Raw genomic sequence first — 15,132 nt, forward strand, 5'->3', positions numbered from 1 at the left:
TTTGAAAATGACTTACCATTTGTCAAGCGGTCAAACAAGAAAATGTCAAAATCCCACATTCCCACTTTGGACAGCATATGCTACAAAAAGCAAATATGAAAAGGAAAATGACTGGTACGTCAAACTGTAAAGCAGATTTAAATTATTATTCTACATTCATCAATCATAGGATTGATCGCTGCTGCTTTCAAGTTTTGTTTGGGAAAGCTATAGAGATGTATTTGAAATATCAGGCATCAGGAACCAAGTTTACCTCTACTGCATAAAAACCTGTATAATTTGCACTTCTAACTGAGGAGGTGTTGAACTTGACACTAAAAATACCTTCTAAATGGAGCTTAAAACATGGAATAATATAAACCAAAATATTATGAAAATATTCCCTTTTACTGCACAACTTTTTTCTTGTTCGTCTGTGTCCCCAAATCAATTCAGTACAAATTCTCTTAGGTTTTTGTTACAGTAAAACTCACAGTAGCTCTCACAGTGAATATGAATTACATTTTGTTAAACAAACCAATACAGAGGAATAGCTTTTACAAACTAAGATAAAGTGCTTCTGTGAAGCCCACTCAGCCATGCATAAGAATCTATCATTATCACCATATACAGTGTTTTTACAGCTACATCAGTTCAGTCAAGAGAATGAGTCTGGACTAACTGTATGACCTACAATATCGTATGTGTGAATGAAATGTGTGTTCACTCCCATAGCTTAATCTATATTCAAACCAGTTCCGGATTCTTAATTACTTTTTAACACCTGACATGTAATCTTCTCTTGCAGAGAATAAGAATTGCCTAGGCTCACAATCCCAATGCCATCAATTGTCCAAGTTTTGTTAGCAAATACCATCCAAAGCAAGTATGAAAGCTGCAAAATAAGAGAACAGTATTTTGATTATTGTGAAGTTGTTTACTGTGAATGTTCCCTGTTTCCTAGTCTTTGCCATTATGGAGAGCTATTCTGGGTTCCCTAATAGCTGCTCCATACCAGCTGAGAGACAGTTGTCTTGTTTCAAGTGGATGAACTAAATCCTGTGTCAAGGCCGCCCTTACTCAAAGTGGTAATTTAGCCAGGGATCCTTCACCCTTTAATAAATCCAGATTATAATTTCAGTTGACAGAGTATGAAAATGTTGAATACATTTAGACACTTTCTTGTTGCTTTGAGACTAAGCCTTTAAAGCTGTAACTGTAAAAGAGGAATTGACGGTTTGCTGTGAGGCAGGCAAGTAATGTGGGTCATTTAAGAAAGATCAGCCATACATTTGTTTATCTGAAGACTGAAACAAACCCAACACTCTCTGGAGAAATGGAGATATGGAAACCTGTCTTACCCTTGCTTGCCCAAGGTAGTCCTCATCCAGCAGGTACAGAGAGGCTTGTGGTACAATTCCACGCAGTAACCGGGATGCATGGAAATACCTCTGGAAACTTAACAGTCTTTTCACTTTTTTCTTGGTGCCAATTTCCCCTGAAAGTGTAGAATCTGTGAAAAGCAAGCAGTACCAAAACCATGAAAACCCAAGATGAAGGATGACATTCTCAATTATTTAATGGGAGAAATAGTAAAAACTTTAAAATAGCAAAAACCGTAAAGTTCATGCCTCTTGCGAATCTACATGAAGAAGCAGTATTCAAATCCCTGTATTTCAGCATAATATACATGTTTATTTCAGAAAGGATATATGTTCCAATAAAAGTACTAAAGTGGGCCTTGGAAGATCTGAATTCAGTATACTGCCTGCCACGGACTTTAATGTGATCTAGGCTATGTCACTGGGGGGTGATATATCACCTAACTCTAGCTGTCTACGGGGAGCCTAAATGACTAGGCAGTCAGGTATGGAAAAGCTGCTCCTACTCTTCTGTGCCTCTGTTCCCTAGCTATACAATTGAAAATAGCATTAGCTTGCCACCTCACAGGACTGTCGCTGGAACATATTAAAATTGCATAGTGCTAGCATACAAGGTGATCTTCAATATAAAACCAAAAAAGTGACACCAGAAGAGACGTCAAAATACAGTTTAAAAGTACAGATGTAAGACCCACTTTTGGAAAATGAGAAAATGGAGAGAAAAGAAGCAAGAATAGGTTAATAATCCTATTGTATTGTCTGGTGCCCTTCCTACATATAAAGGCAAATTATAAACAAAGGAAATATTTTAGTTCTACAATTAGGAAAGCAAGCATATTCAGGCAATACATGCATTTCTGATTACACAAGAGAGTATGTTCTTTTTACTCAGTATGAGGACAATTCTAATTCCCTAATGCTGTATTAAGAGATTTTCATATAGGGCTAAATGTGGCACAAAAACAAAGGCAGTTTTTATACAGTGATTAAATCAGTAATTACAGTAATTAAATAACCCTACTGTTTGTAAGAAAAATATGCAGGTTTCCTAAAAATGACAATAAATTTAGATAATTTCATCTGAACTTTTAACAGAACCTCACATACAGTTGTGATGTTTTCACTCCACAGTCTGGTAGAAGTTTTGGAAAATGGAAGGACAGAAACTGGACAGATGTTTGAAGGTAGTAGGATTCAACACAGTTTTATCTGTAAGAGGAACCTTGTAAGAAACTGAAGATTAAGCGCTCCTTTGAGACAACAGTAATGATTGCTTGAGGTAAGAAGACGCATAGCAATTTGCTGGATTTAAGGTTTAAAGAAAAGTTTAAGAGCTCAGGAAAAACACCCACGGACTTCAGATGACTCTTTATATTCTGCTGCTCCCTTTAATGAAAAAATGCTGAGCCTTTGTTCTGCTGTGAAATCAGGCTCTACTTTGTATGCTGGCTTTATGAGTATTATTATTCTGAGAGATTTTTCAGAGAAGTCATTAAGGGTGTTTTTGGATCAGTATTTGAGTTCTCCAACAGCAGATGTGAGCACCGTGTGTAGCAAATCTCTTCCTTAGACAGCTACTGAGCAACACGAACTCAGTAACAACAACAAAAAAAATACACACCAAATATCAATAATTAATGTATTTTCTTACTCCTGTAAGTCTCACACTTTTTGTCGGCAGTCCAAAGACGCCACTGAGTTTTAATAATGTAAAAGCACAAAATAATTTTACTGCGGCTTGACAAGCCATGTATTTTCAAGAATGCGAACAGTAACAATGTCACTACTGTACCAGCCTGAAGGTTAGAGTTTCATTTATGATGTGCCAGCACCTGCCTTAATTCTCTCACACATTTTAAAAGCTGGAACAATTTCATGGCCCATTGAAGGAGTAACTAACATAGGTGCTAACAGTTACCCAGTGACAGCATCATGTGGAGGAACTGGTAGGCTTGTTTTCACATTTCTTTGCATTTATATAGTGCTGCTAAGAGATTGCTAGCATTCAGCTTAATTCCTGGATAACAAAACACTCTTCAAATGAATTAACTTTTTAAACTTGTGTCAGCTGTTTCTTGAGTTTCCTATTTTCCTAATTCTATCTTTGCCCCCACACCATCACTACTTTCAGGTAACAAGTTTAAAGTATGGAAAACTTCCCTTTTGTACGTTAAAAATGAAGAGCTGCTCCAACTGATTTTTATCTAAGTTAATATTTGTTTTTTTTTCAGTTAAAGACAGAGGGTTACATTCCCCTAAACTCTCTTTAAAACTCACATGTAAGCATTGCTGTGGGGTGATCTGAAGGTGAAGGTTTGGCCAGAGTCCCAACAAGCAGCTGTGTGCTGGATTATGAAGAAGTGGTCATTTTATCCTTTTGATTACCAGACTATTTCAGTAGCACAAATGCTTACCAAACCACAAACACAACAGGTTGAAATAAATGCTTGCTTATTTTGAAACGTGTTTTCTGAATTGAACCATCAAACTTGTTGCTACTTCTTTGTCACAGTGCTCCATAAGGTTGTCAGGGGTCTCAACCCTAATCATCGGCAGACAGTGCCCCCGAAACATGACTTGCTGCTTCAGTTGGGCACTGTATTACAATATATAATGCAAAAAGATAACTCACAATAATCTTTTTTTCTGTATTTTCTGTTCTGTATTTTCATTCATAAGGGAAGAAGTTCATTATACTGATAAAGAATGGTAGGAGACATATTTTCAATATTGGGCTCCTGGCAGAACAGCCCAAATCCTGCACAGCAGACTATCCACATACAAACTCTGGATGTTGACTTAAAGGGTATCATGTTAAAATTGAATCCTTTGGGTCATTTCAGTAATAATTGATTTGTCTATGAATCACAGGACTTGTCAGATGATTGCTATGACTCATAACAGATTATTATGACATCCACAATAATGAACCTTATTATGATGGTGTCTTGCATAAAACTGCCCCCACTGAGCACAACACACCCCAGAGTATTATAATCTCATCAGCATTTTCTCTTTTCCCTCCCAAAGTCAGTGTTAAACACAAAAGAAAAGTACAGCCATATGAAGTTGAGAGAAAAAGGATGGTTAAAAAGAAGAGCAAAAGGTGCAGCAGCTGAAAATGCATGCTCAAATTCTGTCCTCAGGCCAGCAGTCACACCTGAATCTTGCAGCAACCAAGAGCCATTCCTCACGTGTGATCCACCAGCTAACACCAACTCAAGATACATTTTTAAGATGAAATTAATGCAGTAGTACACTGAACACACCACTTCCTTACTGACAACTGTAAATTTCAATTTCAATTGTAAATATAAAACTTCAGTGACAACACCTGATGTAAGTCATACAGTGACTTTGAAACATAAAGAGTTATGGATAGCTACTTCTGATTAGGTTAAATTGTATTACAAGTAAATGAATAAAAATATCATTGCAGATACCACTTGAACTTGTGCTATGGAATTATGGGTACTAAAACATATGCTGTATTATCTAGTTAAAGAACACAAGCTGCAAGGCTCAAATGGGAAAGGCTTAGTAATTATGCTCAATTTTGAAATGAACATGAAAGACAAACAAAAATGTCTTTTGCTTATAGCCGTAAAACCTCCCTTGAGAACTGTGTTTATCTTTAATCATCGTGGCAACTTCTGAATTTGTTTACCTAAAAAAGGCATGATCTTTATCTTTTCAAAGATGCCCATTCTCATATCCTGAAGAGTTACTGCCTAGCACAGCGGTTGGAGAAACCCTTCTTTGTATACTGAACAAATTTATTGTATGAAATACATACACATATTGTATGAATTAAATACACATTTACAGAAGCATCCGTGTAAGCATTCCTCACAACGTTTAACTTCTGCCTCCAGACACACAAGGCAGCGTGAGCTCACAGCATATCTTCTGGTGTGTTTTAGCAGGCAGCAAAAGTGGTTGCATTTTTCATTAGGTGATCTGATACACATATACATACTATCAGGCCATGGATGATGTCTGGATATGGCACATGGCCCTCAAGAGTTTAATAAGCTACAGGAATCAATGGTTGCTTTCTCTCTCCTAACAAAGTTCCTCCAGTTACACAGATCTGCACACCTTAGCATGATCTGTGGCACACTATACCCCCAAATCTGTTATTTCAGGGAAATAGGGTTCCTCCACTAGGAACTGCTACCAGTTTTCTTTCAGATTTCTTTTGCAGTGCTGCACTAGTGCATGCCCACAGGCAGCATGAACATAAAAATGACAGAGGTTATGTTAACAATGGTTGAGTTAACATCCAGAAACGATCACATAAATCAAATTTTGACAAGGATGTACTTAACACTGCAGCAGACATTCATTATATTGTTATTGTTCTTTCAAAGTAAACAAACTCGGTGATGCATTCAAATAAGGCTTTGAGTTTTCCTTCACAGTATCACCTTTTTTCATTTTACTGCACATCAGAGTACAATAAAAAGAGGTCACCCAGCAGCTGAGTGGATAACAACAGGTTTATTAATTTTCAAAAGCCAACCAATTCAGAAGTAGAAAATGTTTTTTCCTCTTCTTTCCAAAAGGATGAAGAAGAAATCAGGTCCTCGAGCACCTGCCTTTGACTCATATGGTTCATAACACTCTTTTCCCTATTCCAAGGATGCCAAGACATTCTGTACTCAGCTCCTGCTGTACAACTGTATGCCTGAAGAGTAGAAAAGTGCCGGAATATCTGGAAGACAATGAGAGAGGGTCAGTCCTGCAATCTACTGTCCAGACAGTTTGCAGAGAGCAAGGACTGTGGGAAACAATGTGTCTCAAGTTCTATACATTACAGAGGTAATTTCCTGCACTAGTTCCTGCCTTGACAACTGATTGCCCAAGAGGAATGCACATTGCTTACAACAAAGCCCAAGAGGTATGTACATGGCTTACGAGGAATAACTGGTATTTGTCCAATTTTTGTGTGTCAAATCATGCCAGGCATTTAGATCATCTTTACTGAAGTCCTGTTTGGCGTACTCATCGCGTGACTTGGTTGCTAACCTTTTCTTATGAAGAAGAGTGCGTAGCACTGATGGTAGAATAAAACTGCTGTGCCTTCTTAATATCTTTTTATAATATGGATTTGTCATATTATCCAAAAGACAGTAACAGCATGAGTAGGGATAACTGAAGTAGCACAGGTGATCTGAAAATTAATTCCAAACTTAGTATTTCAAATTTGAATCTTGGAGAAGGAGCTGGTAAACCAGAAGAACAGATAACCTCTTCTCCCTTTCTGTCTAGACTTCCCTGTTACCTTGTACCTTGCAGTACAAAAACGTTTTGGAAAGGAAACATTGCAGTTTTGAAGCAGGGCCTGAGAAAAAGCACAAAGCACCAGAAACCTATGTAAAAGCATTGCCACTTGAAAGCTTCCAGTCTAGTTAAACCACAACGCTAGTGTAGAAGGATCAAGAAGATGAATATCCCAGTTGTACTTCTTAATCATCTGTGGCTGCTCTGAGAAACTGGCATACAAGTTTGATCACAAAATAGTAAGATTGTGTTACTTTTGTCATATGATATACACTGGTCACCGCAATGAAAAAGACAAGAGATGAACACCCTGCACTATATCATATCTACAGATAAACAAGTGTTGTGCTGAATGAAATCTTGTAGATGCAGAAATCCTCATGAGACTTCCTCAAACTATACGGGAATCGAAAATGTCTGTGTTATAAACATTTTGGTTTTACTTGCTTCTTTAATATCTAAACATGATTTGTTCCTTGACTTCTGATAAAATCCAATGTTGGAGATCAATTGCTTTCTGTTAGCTGTATTGCTCATACGGGTTGCAACTGTATTATTTCTCTTTAAATGGGTAAAAATACTTTTCCAATTAACACAAGGCTGTGAGAAAGAGGGGCACTCTGAACACATCAGAGAAAAGCAGAAAATCAGGAGTAAAACAAAAGATCTTTAAAATTTTCCACTTCGAGTCAAGAGTCCGTTCTTCAACCACCTGCACAAGCGCACAAAAATCAGTGCAGAGCTCTGTTTACAGAAGATGTGCTCATATACTTCTTTGGCTAATATAGTTAATGGAATGTGAGAGATTCTGGGACACCTTGCTGTGGGGTTTCCTTTTCTCTGAACATCACTTGAGGTGATGGTGCTTGTAACAGCTGAGTTTCCGAATCATAAAGTTCCTGCACAATTGTTGGCATATTGAAGAACACCAGTTCTGTAGTTTCCCCCCAAGTCCCAATATATATTCCTTTTGATACTGTTCGAAAGAGACTACAGAACTTAAGGATCATGCAGATTATCCCACTTATATACTGAATTATCCCATTACATGAACTAGGGACAAACTAGGGTTTCAATGTCCAGTTAGGTAACATAATATTAATAACAGGAAGAGGAATAGATTAAATCAAAATTTAAGATGAATTTAGATGTGTTTCTCTTCATGATTTGCAGCCTTTATTGGGGTCATCGATCATCTTTATGCAAACAAACATCTTGGCCTCTTTTATGAAGCCTCCTACAAGTTCTTAGGGAATGGCCTGTTGTATTCTATTTTGCCACAAAGTCATTATAATTTCAATATGAACCTTCACTTTGCCACTTCAATCTTCATACAGTAGCACAGCCAGGACCGTTTTTTCCTAAAACTGCAAATGTTCTATAGCTGATTATAGTTTCTCCAACAGGAAATGGTACATCCCCCCCTCCTTCACTCCCCTTGAGAAAAAGCAGCATAACCTGTAATAACAGCAAACCAAACTTTCATTTATCATCTTAATGATCCTTTCTCCTTGTTCTTTCTTTTCCTCTGGTCATTTGGAAAGTATCCTCAGTGTTATCTCCAGTACACCCTTTCCCTTTTCTAATCAGGGAGAAGAAGGTGGGGTGGCAGAATGGGTCACGCATCATTTGGAAACTTTTAAAGGGACATTCTCAGTTGAACTGAATCCCAAATCTGTATTAAAAAAATAAGTCACAAACCTGTATAATCAGGTCAATTATTACAGTGTGTAGTTTTTACACACGAAGACTTTGTCTGTGGTCCACATCCAGTTTTTTGTTTGCTCTCATGAGTTCTCCTGAAGAATTGATAACCCAAACTACTGCATTTTCTTAGCATATGAGGGCACACGCATCAATCAGTTTTACATTCTGGCTTTCATTTTCTACAAATGTAGTGTAAAAGTTAAGCAAGGATCATGAATGGCACGAAATAGAAGATACTTTTCAATCTACTTGATTATTAAATTTTGCAGTTAACAACTCTTAAAAACACTTAACAATGCAAACAACACCCCAAACAACAACAAAAAAAATCTGTTACTTGATGAAAACGGGGAACCAGACTTCCAGTCACAGGAAGAATTTCTGAAAATAGTGTTACTAGAAAACAGAACAATCTTTATGCTGAAACAGTATTAAAAGAATCCCAATTCCTCTTCCTTGAATAGGTAATTGAAAGCAAGGCCCATACACTGACTGCAGTTCTGGAAATGTTCTTCCCATTCAAAGCAGACACAAGCTAACCAGATTAGGACACCCATGTGTCTTCAGGATGTTGATGAGTATGTTTTGGACACGCTTATCCTTGAGGAACTTAGGGAGGTATTATGTAGAAATGATGCAGACCTCGTAAGATCTCTCCCTTCCTAATTTAATAACCATCTGGAACTTTGGGCTCATCTCCACAGGCTGTCTTGGGATCCAAGTAATCCAATCAGCCCTTGAAACTTCCTCACAAGACTCTTAGTGTCCTAATTTAACCTGGGTCAGAAATATCTAAAAAGGCATCTCTCACTCCCACTTCTTTTTCTAGCCAAAGGCAACAAAACAAGACAGTTAACCAAACTCTTCTTAACCTCACTCATTTGGGTTCAGGTTACTTGATGGTTCAGTTTGGGGTTGGTGGCTGTGGTTAGGTTTTATTTTCCCTGGAGATGGGCCCTACCTGAAAGCCCTGGAGTGTTCAAAATCCAAAACCAAAAATGAATGTAAATTTTGCAAATGGACCCTTCTGTAGACAGGCAGAAACCACAGATACAAATGTCCACAGACTTTGGTTCTTTGAGATGGAGACTTTTTCGTGAGTTTGTATCTTCCCTTACTAACCCTGACAGTACTTTTCATTTGTATAGTACCTAATTCATCATATGCCTGCTAAGCATCACTTTATTTGCAAGCAAACTGAAAACCAGACTATTTTGCTTGACTCAAATCAGACCGCAAATCAAGGACAGAGACTGAATGGTACCTACCTAATATCATTGTTTATCACTATCTGGTACTAAATGTATATCATCTATACTAACTTAATTTACTAATCTTAGCTTAAAGCAGGTGCTGTTGTTTTGGACTCAATTTCTGCCTGCATAATAATCTCAGGTTCTATGTAATATACAGATTGCCTTTCGAGTGTTTACAGATATGTTTTGACCTTTTAGATATTTTCAGATCCCCCTGTATGTTCCTGTTGTAGAAGGTGCAAGGAAACAAAAATCTTGGGAAACTCCATTTTGGTAGAAAGACTCCATTTTGCAGGTCACATACTACATCCTTTCCCTTTCCTTGTTATCCCTCCTGCATCAATATACAGAGAAGTGAATTCTATCAGATACTGGTCTAATGTGGATGGCTTACTGAAAACAAGTGGGTACAAGATAATGAAAGCAATCATATGACTAATACTGTGACAAAATCAAAAGTGCCCCTACTGAGGGATTTTTCTGGAAAGTTAAAAATGCAAGGAAAAAGATTTTAATTATATTATTCCACAGAAGAAAAATTTAAATACAGTCTATTACAGGCTAATAATGTCATTTGCACGCAAAAATTCAATCCAGAGAGAAGCTTAATATAAACAAGATGGGAACTGGAGAAACACTGTTGAAGTCTTAAGAATCTCCTTGTCTTCTGAATTAAAGCTTGACAAGTAAATTTGTAAATAAAAAATTACTCATCTCAGATATGATTTATGTTACTCTGTTACCCTACTTAATTTCACCTGGCAATACAACAAAGTATCTAACATAACTGGAGCTGGGTGAGGTCTTCCTGGTTACAGCTGTATGCTCACCTACAGTTCTAGGTTTATCACAAGGAATTCCCTCAAACTTTTGGTTGATGCAATGAAGAAACATACCATAACAGTCACCAGCAAAACTTATCATGAGACACTATTTTAATAAATGCGTATTAGTCACTGGTGTGATCTGGTTCAATGACTCACTGAGCAACTCTGTCAATCAGAGAACTAAATTACTGCTGCCTACAGTCCTTTATTTCTCAAACCCAAACTATGCTTTGCTAAAAGGAAAATTGGATCAAGTTAATTTTCACTGCAGAAGTGTCTCAAATGCTTAATTGTTACCCTGCAGATATTCAGTGTAAGTCCTTTTCTGTCCTGTGAACACAAAAAGGCTCATTTAATTCACAGAAATGCAGAAGTGCCAACAAACTGTCACCATTAATTTCAACCTGCTCCGAGTACAGTTACAAGCTACTGAGTTCAGAGTAAAACTTTTCTAAAATTTGTGATGTTTGGTTTGGAATCAATCTTGCGTAATTTATAGGTTGTACTCACCAACTTGATGGCACCTAACACTTGTCTATTACATCCCATTACTCCTTGTGGAAAGTAAGTTCTGAACACTAAGCCTTCTTTTCTTCTACTACTCCCATTTTGAGGAATGTGTTATCTGTATGAAGAGAAAGCCTGCTCCCCGTTTTCCTATAAACACACAGGGCTCTGCAAAACTTGTATCTTCCACTTTAGGAGTTTGTAAAGTCTGAATATTTGTCTATAAGCACCCTACTGAACATGGAGCCTCAAGTCTGCCATGTCCAGCTTTTTGTTTTTTTCTTTCCTGGGGTATATCTGTGGCCATCAGGTGCAGGTGGTCCCCTGTCTTACTACGACAGATGGAAAAAGAGATGGTTGGCTTGCCTCCTGCAAGGTCTTCACACCAGGCTGGCTAACAAACATCAGCTGCTGAAGCTTCCCTGGGGAGAGAAGTTGCTGCGTAGCTTTCCCTCAGGCTTCTGGCTCACAACCGTCAACACAAACAAGTATCTGGTTGGTCATGCAGGTCTCCACAGGTTGCAGGGACTGACTCAAGAGGCTAAGGTAAATATATTCCTTGTAATGCAGAACCGAGGGGTTCTTGGGGACACAGGGATATTTACATTCAATTTTGTATTCCAGAGTCATCTTTAGAGTCCCAAAAAACACCACCGCAACTATGCCTCAAGAAAAGTTTACAGCTGGGCAGAGAAAAGAGGAAGATGCTAAAGCTTTGCATCTCCTTCAGGCAAGATCCTGCAAAATCCTCACTGCCCTGACAGACTGGCACTGACAAGGTGAAATAACACTCACTAACTTTCTATATATTGCAGAGAGGCACCAGAGGAATGCGTAGATGGCATAACAGACGTTAGCTCAAACAGCAAGAAGCCAACATTAATCCAGTTGGCTTTGATTAGAGCTACAGAAGATCCCATTTTCAGAGTGCAGGAAGTTTTCCTATCCAAAAAGACTTAAGGGTGTCTTAAGTTACACAGTGACTTTACTGCAGGACTCCAGAAAAAACAAAAGATACGGTCTACTCAGTGTTAACCCTTAATAGCCAGAGTAGGTAAGAATTCACCAGTTTGACTGAAATCCACCAGTCTGTAACTAAGTTAAAAAAGTTGCACTGAAGTAACCTTTAGTCTGACATTAGATAGCAATGTCCTGTTTTTTTTTTAAATGTCAATTTTCAAAATGAATGTCAACTCAGTTAAAGAATGAGCTTCAGTGTTTCCCCTTACTTTAAAACAAAGGTGGTACTGTTATTTGGAATAAGGAACAATCACTATTTAAGCTCAGTTTTTGTGACTTAGTGAGAAGCGGAGTAATGTTTATGCTGCATTTCTTTATAACTTCTGAGGATAGTTACCATAAAATATTCTCTGCCTCATCCATCCCTTACTGTAACAGCTTTCAGTATACAGTTGCTGCCTGTCAGCTATTGCCCCAAACAAATACAGCGTGGTGCCAAAATATTACTGCAAGTGTTAGCTATGCACTGTCCAAAAAAGTGTGCAGTAGTGACATTTATGTATGTTTCTTTTTAATAGGATGTGCAGCACTCTGTTTTTTTGCTGCTTATATGGTATGTACAACAGAAAAGAATTTGACAGATAGACTTTTATATTATTTGTTCATATACATCTGTTTACTTATTGGAAAAACACATACCTGTGTGTTGTGACACACAGCATCTTCAATTACCTGTAAGTCACCGAGTGAGCCAGGCCCAGTGCACTTGCCATCTACAAAATTAGCAGTTAAATGCCTAGAAATCTCACTTCAGTTTGCACTAAAAAAATGAAGCCAATACCACTCCCTAGACAGAAAGCAGTAAATACACAAAACCCTAAAAACAATGGGAAATCCAAAATCCATATCGCTGCTTTTCCTTGCACAGAGATCATGATCAGCCATAGGGACTTCCTTTGGATTACAGAAAAGCAGTAAAAAGAAAGAATGCCAGAAGTCTCCAGGGCACCTCATATCCATGGGATCAGACACACATGCTATGGGAGGCATCGCTTTTAAGTTCAGCAGCTACAAGAGATGGGTTATGAGGAGTGCCCTGCTCCTTGTATGATCAAACTCTGAGCATTCACAGTATGTTCCTTCCTATGGATATCTCCCCAGACAGCCCATGGACAGCACCAGCCCTTCGCAGAAGCCAGCAGGATTCATCTAGAGGGGTAAAAGTGAAAGCCCTATTGCCAGAAAAAAGATCTGAGAAGTTTTTAGTTTCTTTAACCAGGAAGAGGAAAGAACATACGATGAGAATTGTAAGTATCGTGTATGTATTCACAGAATCACAGAATCACAGAATCCCAAGGGTTGGAAGGGACCTAAAAAGATCATCTAGTCCAACCCCCCTGCAAGAGCAGGGTAACCTACAGTACATCACACAGGAACTTGTCCAGGCGGGCCTTGAATATCTCCAGTGTAGGAGACTCCACAACCCCCCTGGGCAACCTGTTCCAGTGCTCTGTCACTCTTACAGTAAAGAAGTTCTTCCTGATGTTAACGTGGAACTTCCTATGCTCCAGTTTACACCCATTGCCCCTTGTCCTATCACTGGATATCACTGAAAAAAGCCTAGCTCCATCATCCTGACACCTACCCTTTACATATTTGTAAACATTGATGAGGTCACCCCTCAGTCTCCTCTTCTCCAAGCTAAAGAGACCCAGCTCCCTCAGCCTCTCCTCATAAGGGAGATGTTCCACTCCCTTAATCATCTTTGTGGTTCTGCGCTGGACTCCTTCAAGCAATTCCCTGTCCTTCTTGAATTGAGGGGCCCAGAACTGGACACAATATTCCAGATGCGGCCTCACCAAGGCTGAGTAGAGGGGGAGGAGAACCTCTCTTGACCTACTAACCACTCCCTTTCTAATGCACCCTAAGATGCCATTTGCCTTCTTGGCCACAAGAGCACATTGCTGGCTCATAAAAAGGTAATTGTTAGTCACACTTAAATGTGAATATACATTCACATCTACTTCACGACCAAAAAGAAGTAATCTATTTTCTCTCAGTCTTTATAAGGGCATCAACAGCAATATTTCCAACTAGCCTAAACCAGGTGGGGTTTTTTTTTTCAAGCTTTTCCATTGCAAGCCACGACTAAATTAGAGCTCTGCTCAAACCGGTATGTTATTCCCTTTGTCAGATCCCAAGACCTCCCCTTCATATTAGCACCTCTTTTCTCCTGACTCCCAGCCCTTTGCAGCTGGGCTTCTTCCTCCCTCCCTGCCAGCTACCTCCTTTCTCCTTCTTCAGGCACTCAGGCAAGTTACAAGCAGTCACAAACGCAAGACGTAAAACTTTGCCTTGACAATTGCTTCTTAATGAAAAGCATAATCACTAGAAGCTTAAAAGTGTCATCACTAAACAAACTGTGGGACCTTCAGTCTGTTTTGATGAAGACAGTGAATAAATTTTGTTTCAAATGTTACATGGAGTAGCTTGTGAAGTACACAAGGACACATTGACAGCTCCCTGTGTCTGAACACTGCAGTTAACACAGAATCCACACTGAATGTGACAGGGCCCAAGTCTAAATGTTTTCTGGTTTTTCTTTTATTTTATTGTTTACACACTGGTTAATGGCTCTGCATCAATATAAAAAACCTATCAGGTGAAAACAACCCCAAACAACAGGATCCCAATTTTTTTTTTCCCCCTCTTAGATTCGCCCCTTTATTTACAACAGTGGCAAAATAACTTCAATCAAAATGAGGTTAAGATTATTTTTAACAGATGTTCACTGCTGGCCTGACCCAAAATCCATTGACGTCAATGAGAAGACTCCATGGGGCTTTGGATTGGGTTCTAATTGTTGGAAAAATTAATGTTATTGTAAACCACTGGTCAGTGCTGTCACATGCTCCCCTTCTGTGCCAATTCTATATGACCGGATAACAGACTCACATAAATCTGTTCCAACTGTTGGCTTAGAGGCTAAGGGACACAGAGGTTTATCTTTTTAATTCTCAAGCACCCCGTTACCCCAGCAAACCCCATGGCACCACTGTATTTACTTGACAGACTTAGCTTTATGGACAGTATTTGTACAACCAAAACATTTCACAGTCAAACACTGAGTGGGAATAACAGAATTATTAATGCTGACTATGTGAAGACAGCTGAACTACAGATATTTATAAGACGAGATACTTTGGTTCATATACTTTCAATAGATTT

The 15,132-nt window shown here is 38.6% G+C and overlaps 1 protein-coding gene across 7 annotated transcripts in view; it reads right to left on the reverse strand.

Moving 5' to 3' along the window:
• Positions 1-15,132, reverse strand: part of PDE7B (phosphodiesterase 7B) — a 174,711-nt gene that overhangs the window by 22,510 nt on the left and 137,069 nt on the right. For all 7 annotated transcript variants that reach the window (XM_065680808.1, XM_065680807.1, XM_065680804.1 and 4 more), the window contains 2 exons: positions 1,341-1,492; positions 17-80 (listed from right to left, as the gene is read on the reverse strand). In XM_065680808.1, coding sequence (XP_065536880.1) covers positions 17-80; positions 1,341-1,492 — 216 coding nt within the window. The remainder of the gene's footprint in view (positions 1-16; positions 81-1,340; positions 1,493-15,132) is intronic.

This window comes from Lathamus discolor, chromosome 5 (assembly GCF_037157495.1).
Source record: "Lathamus discolor isolate bLatDis1 chromosome 5, bLatDis1.hap1, whole genome shotgun sequence".
NCBI classification, from domain to species: Eukaryota; Metazoa; Chordata; class Aves; order Psittaciformes; family Psittacidae; genus Lathamus; species Lathamus discolor.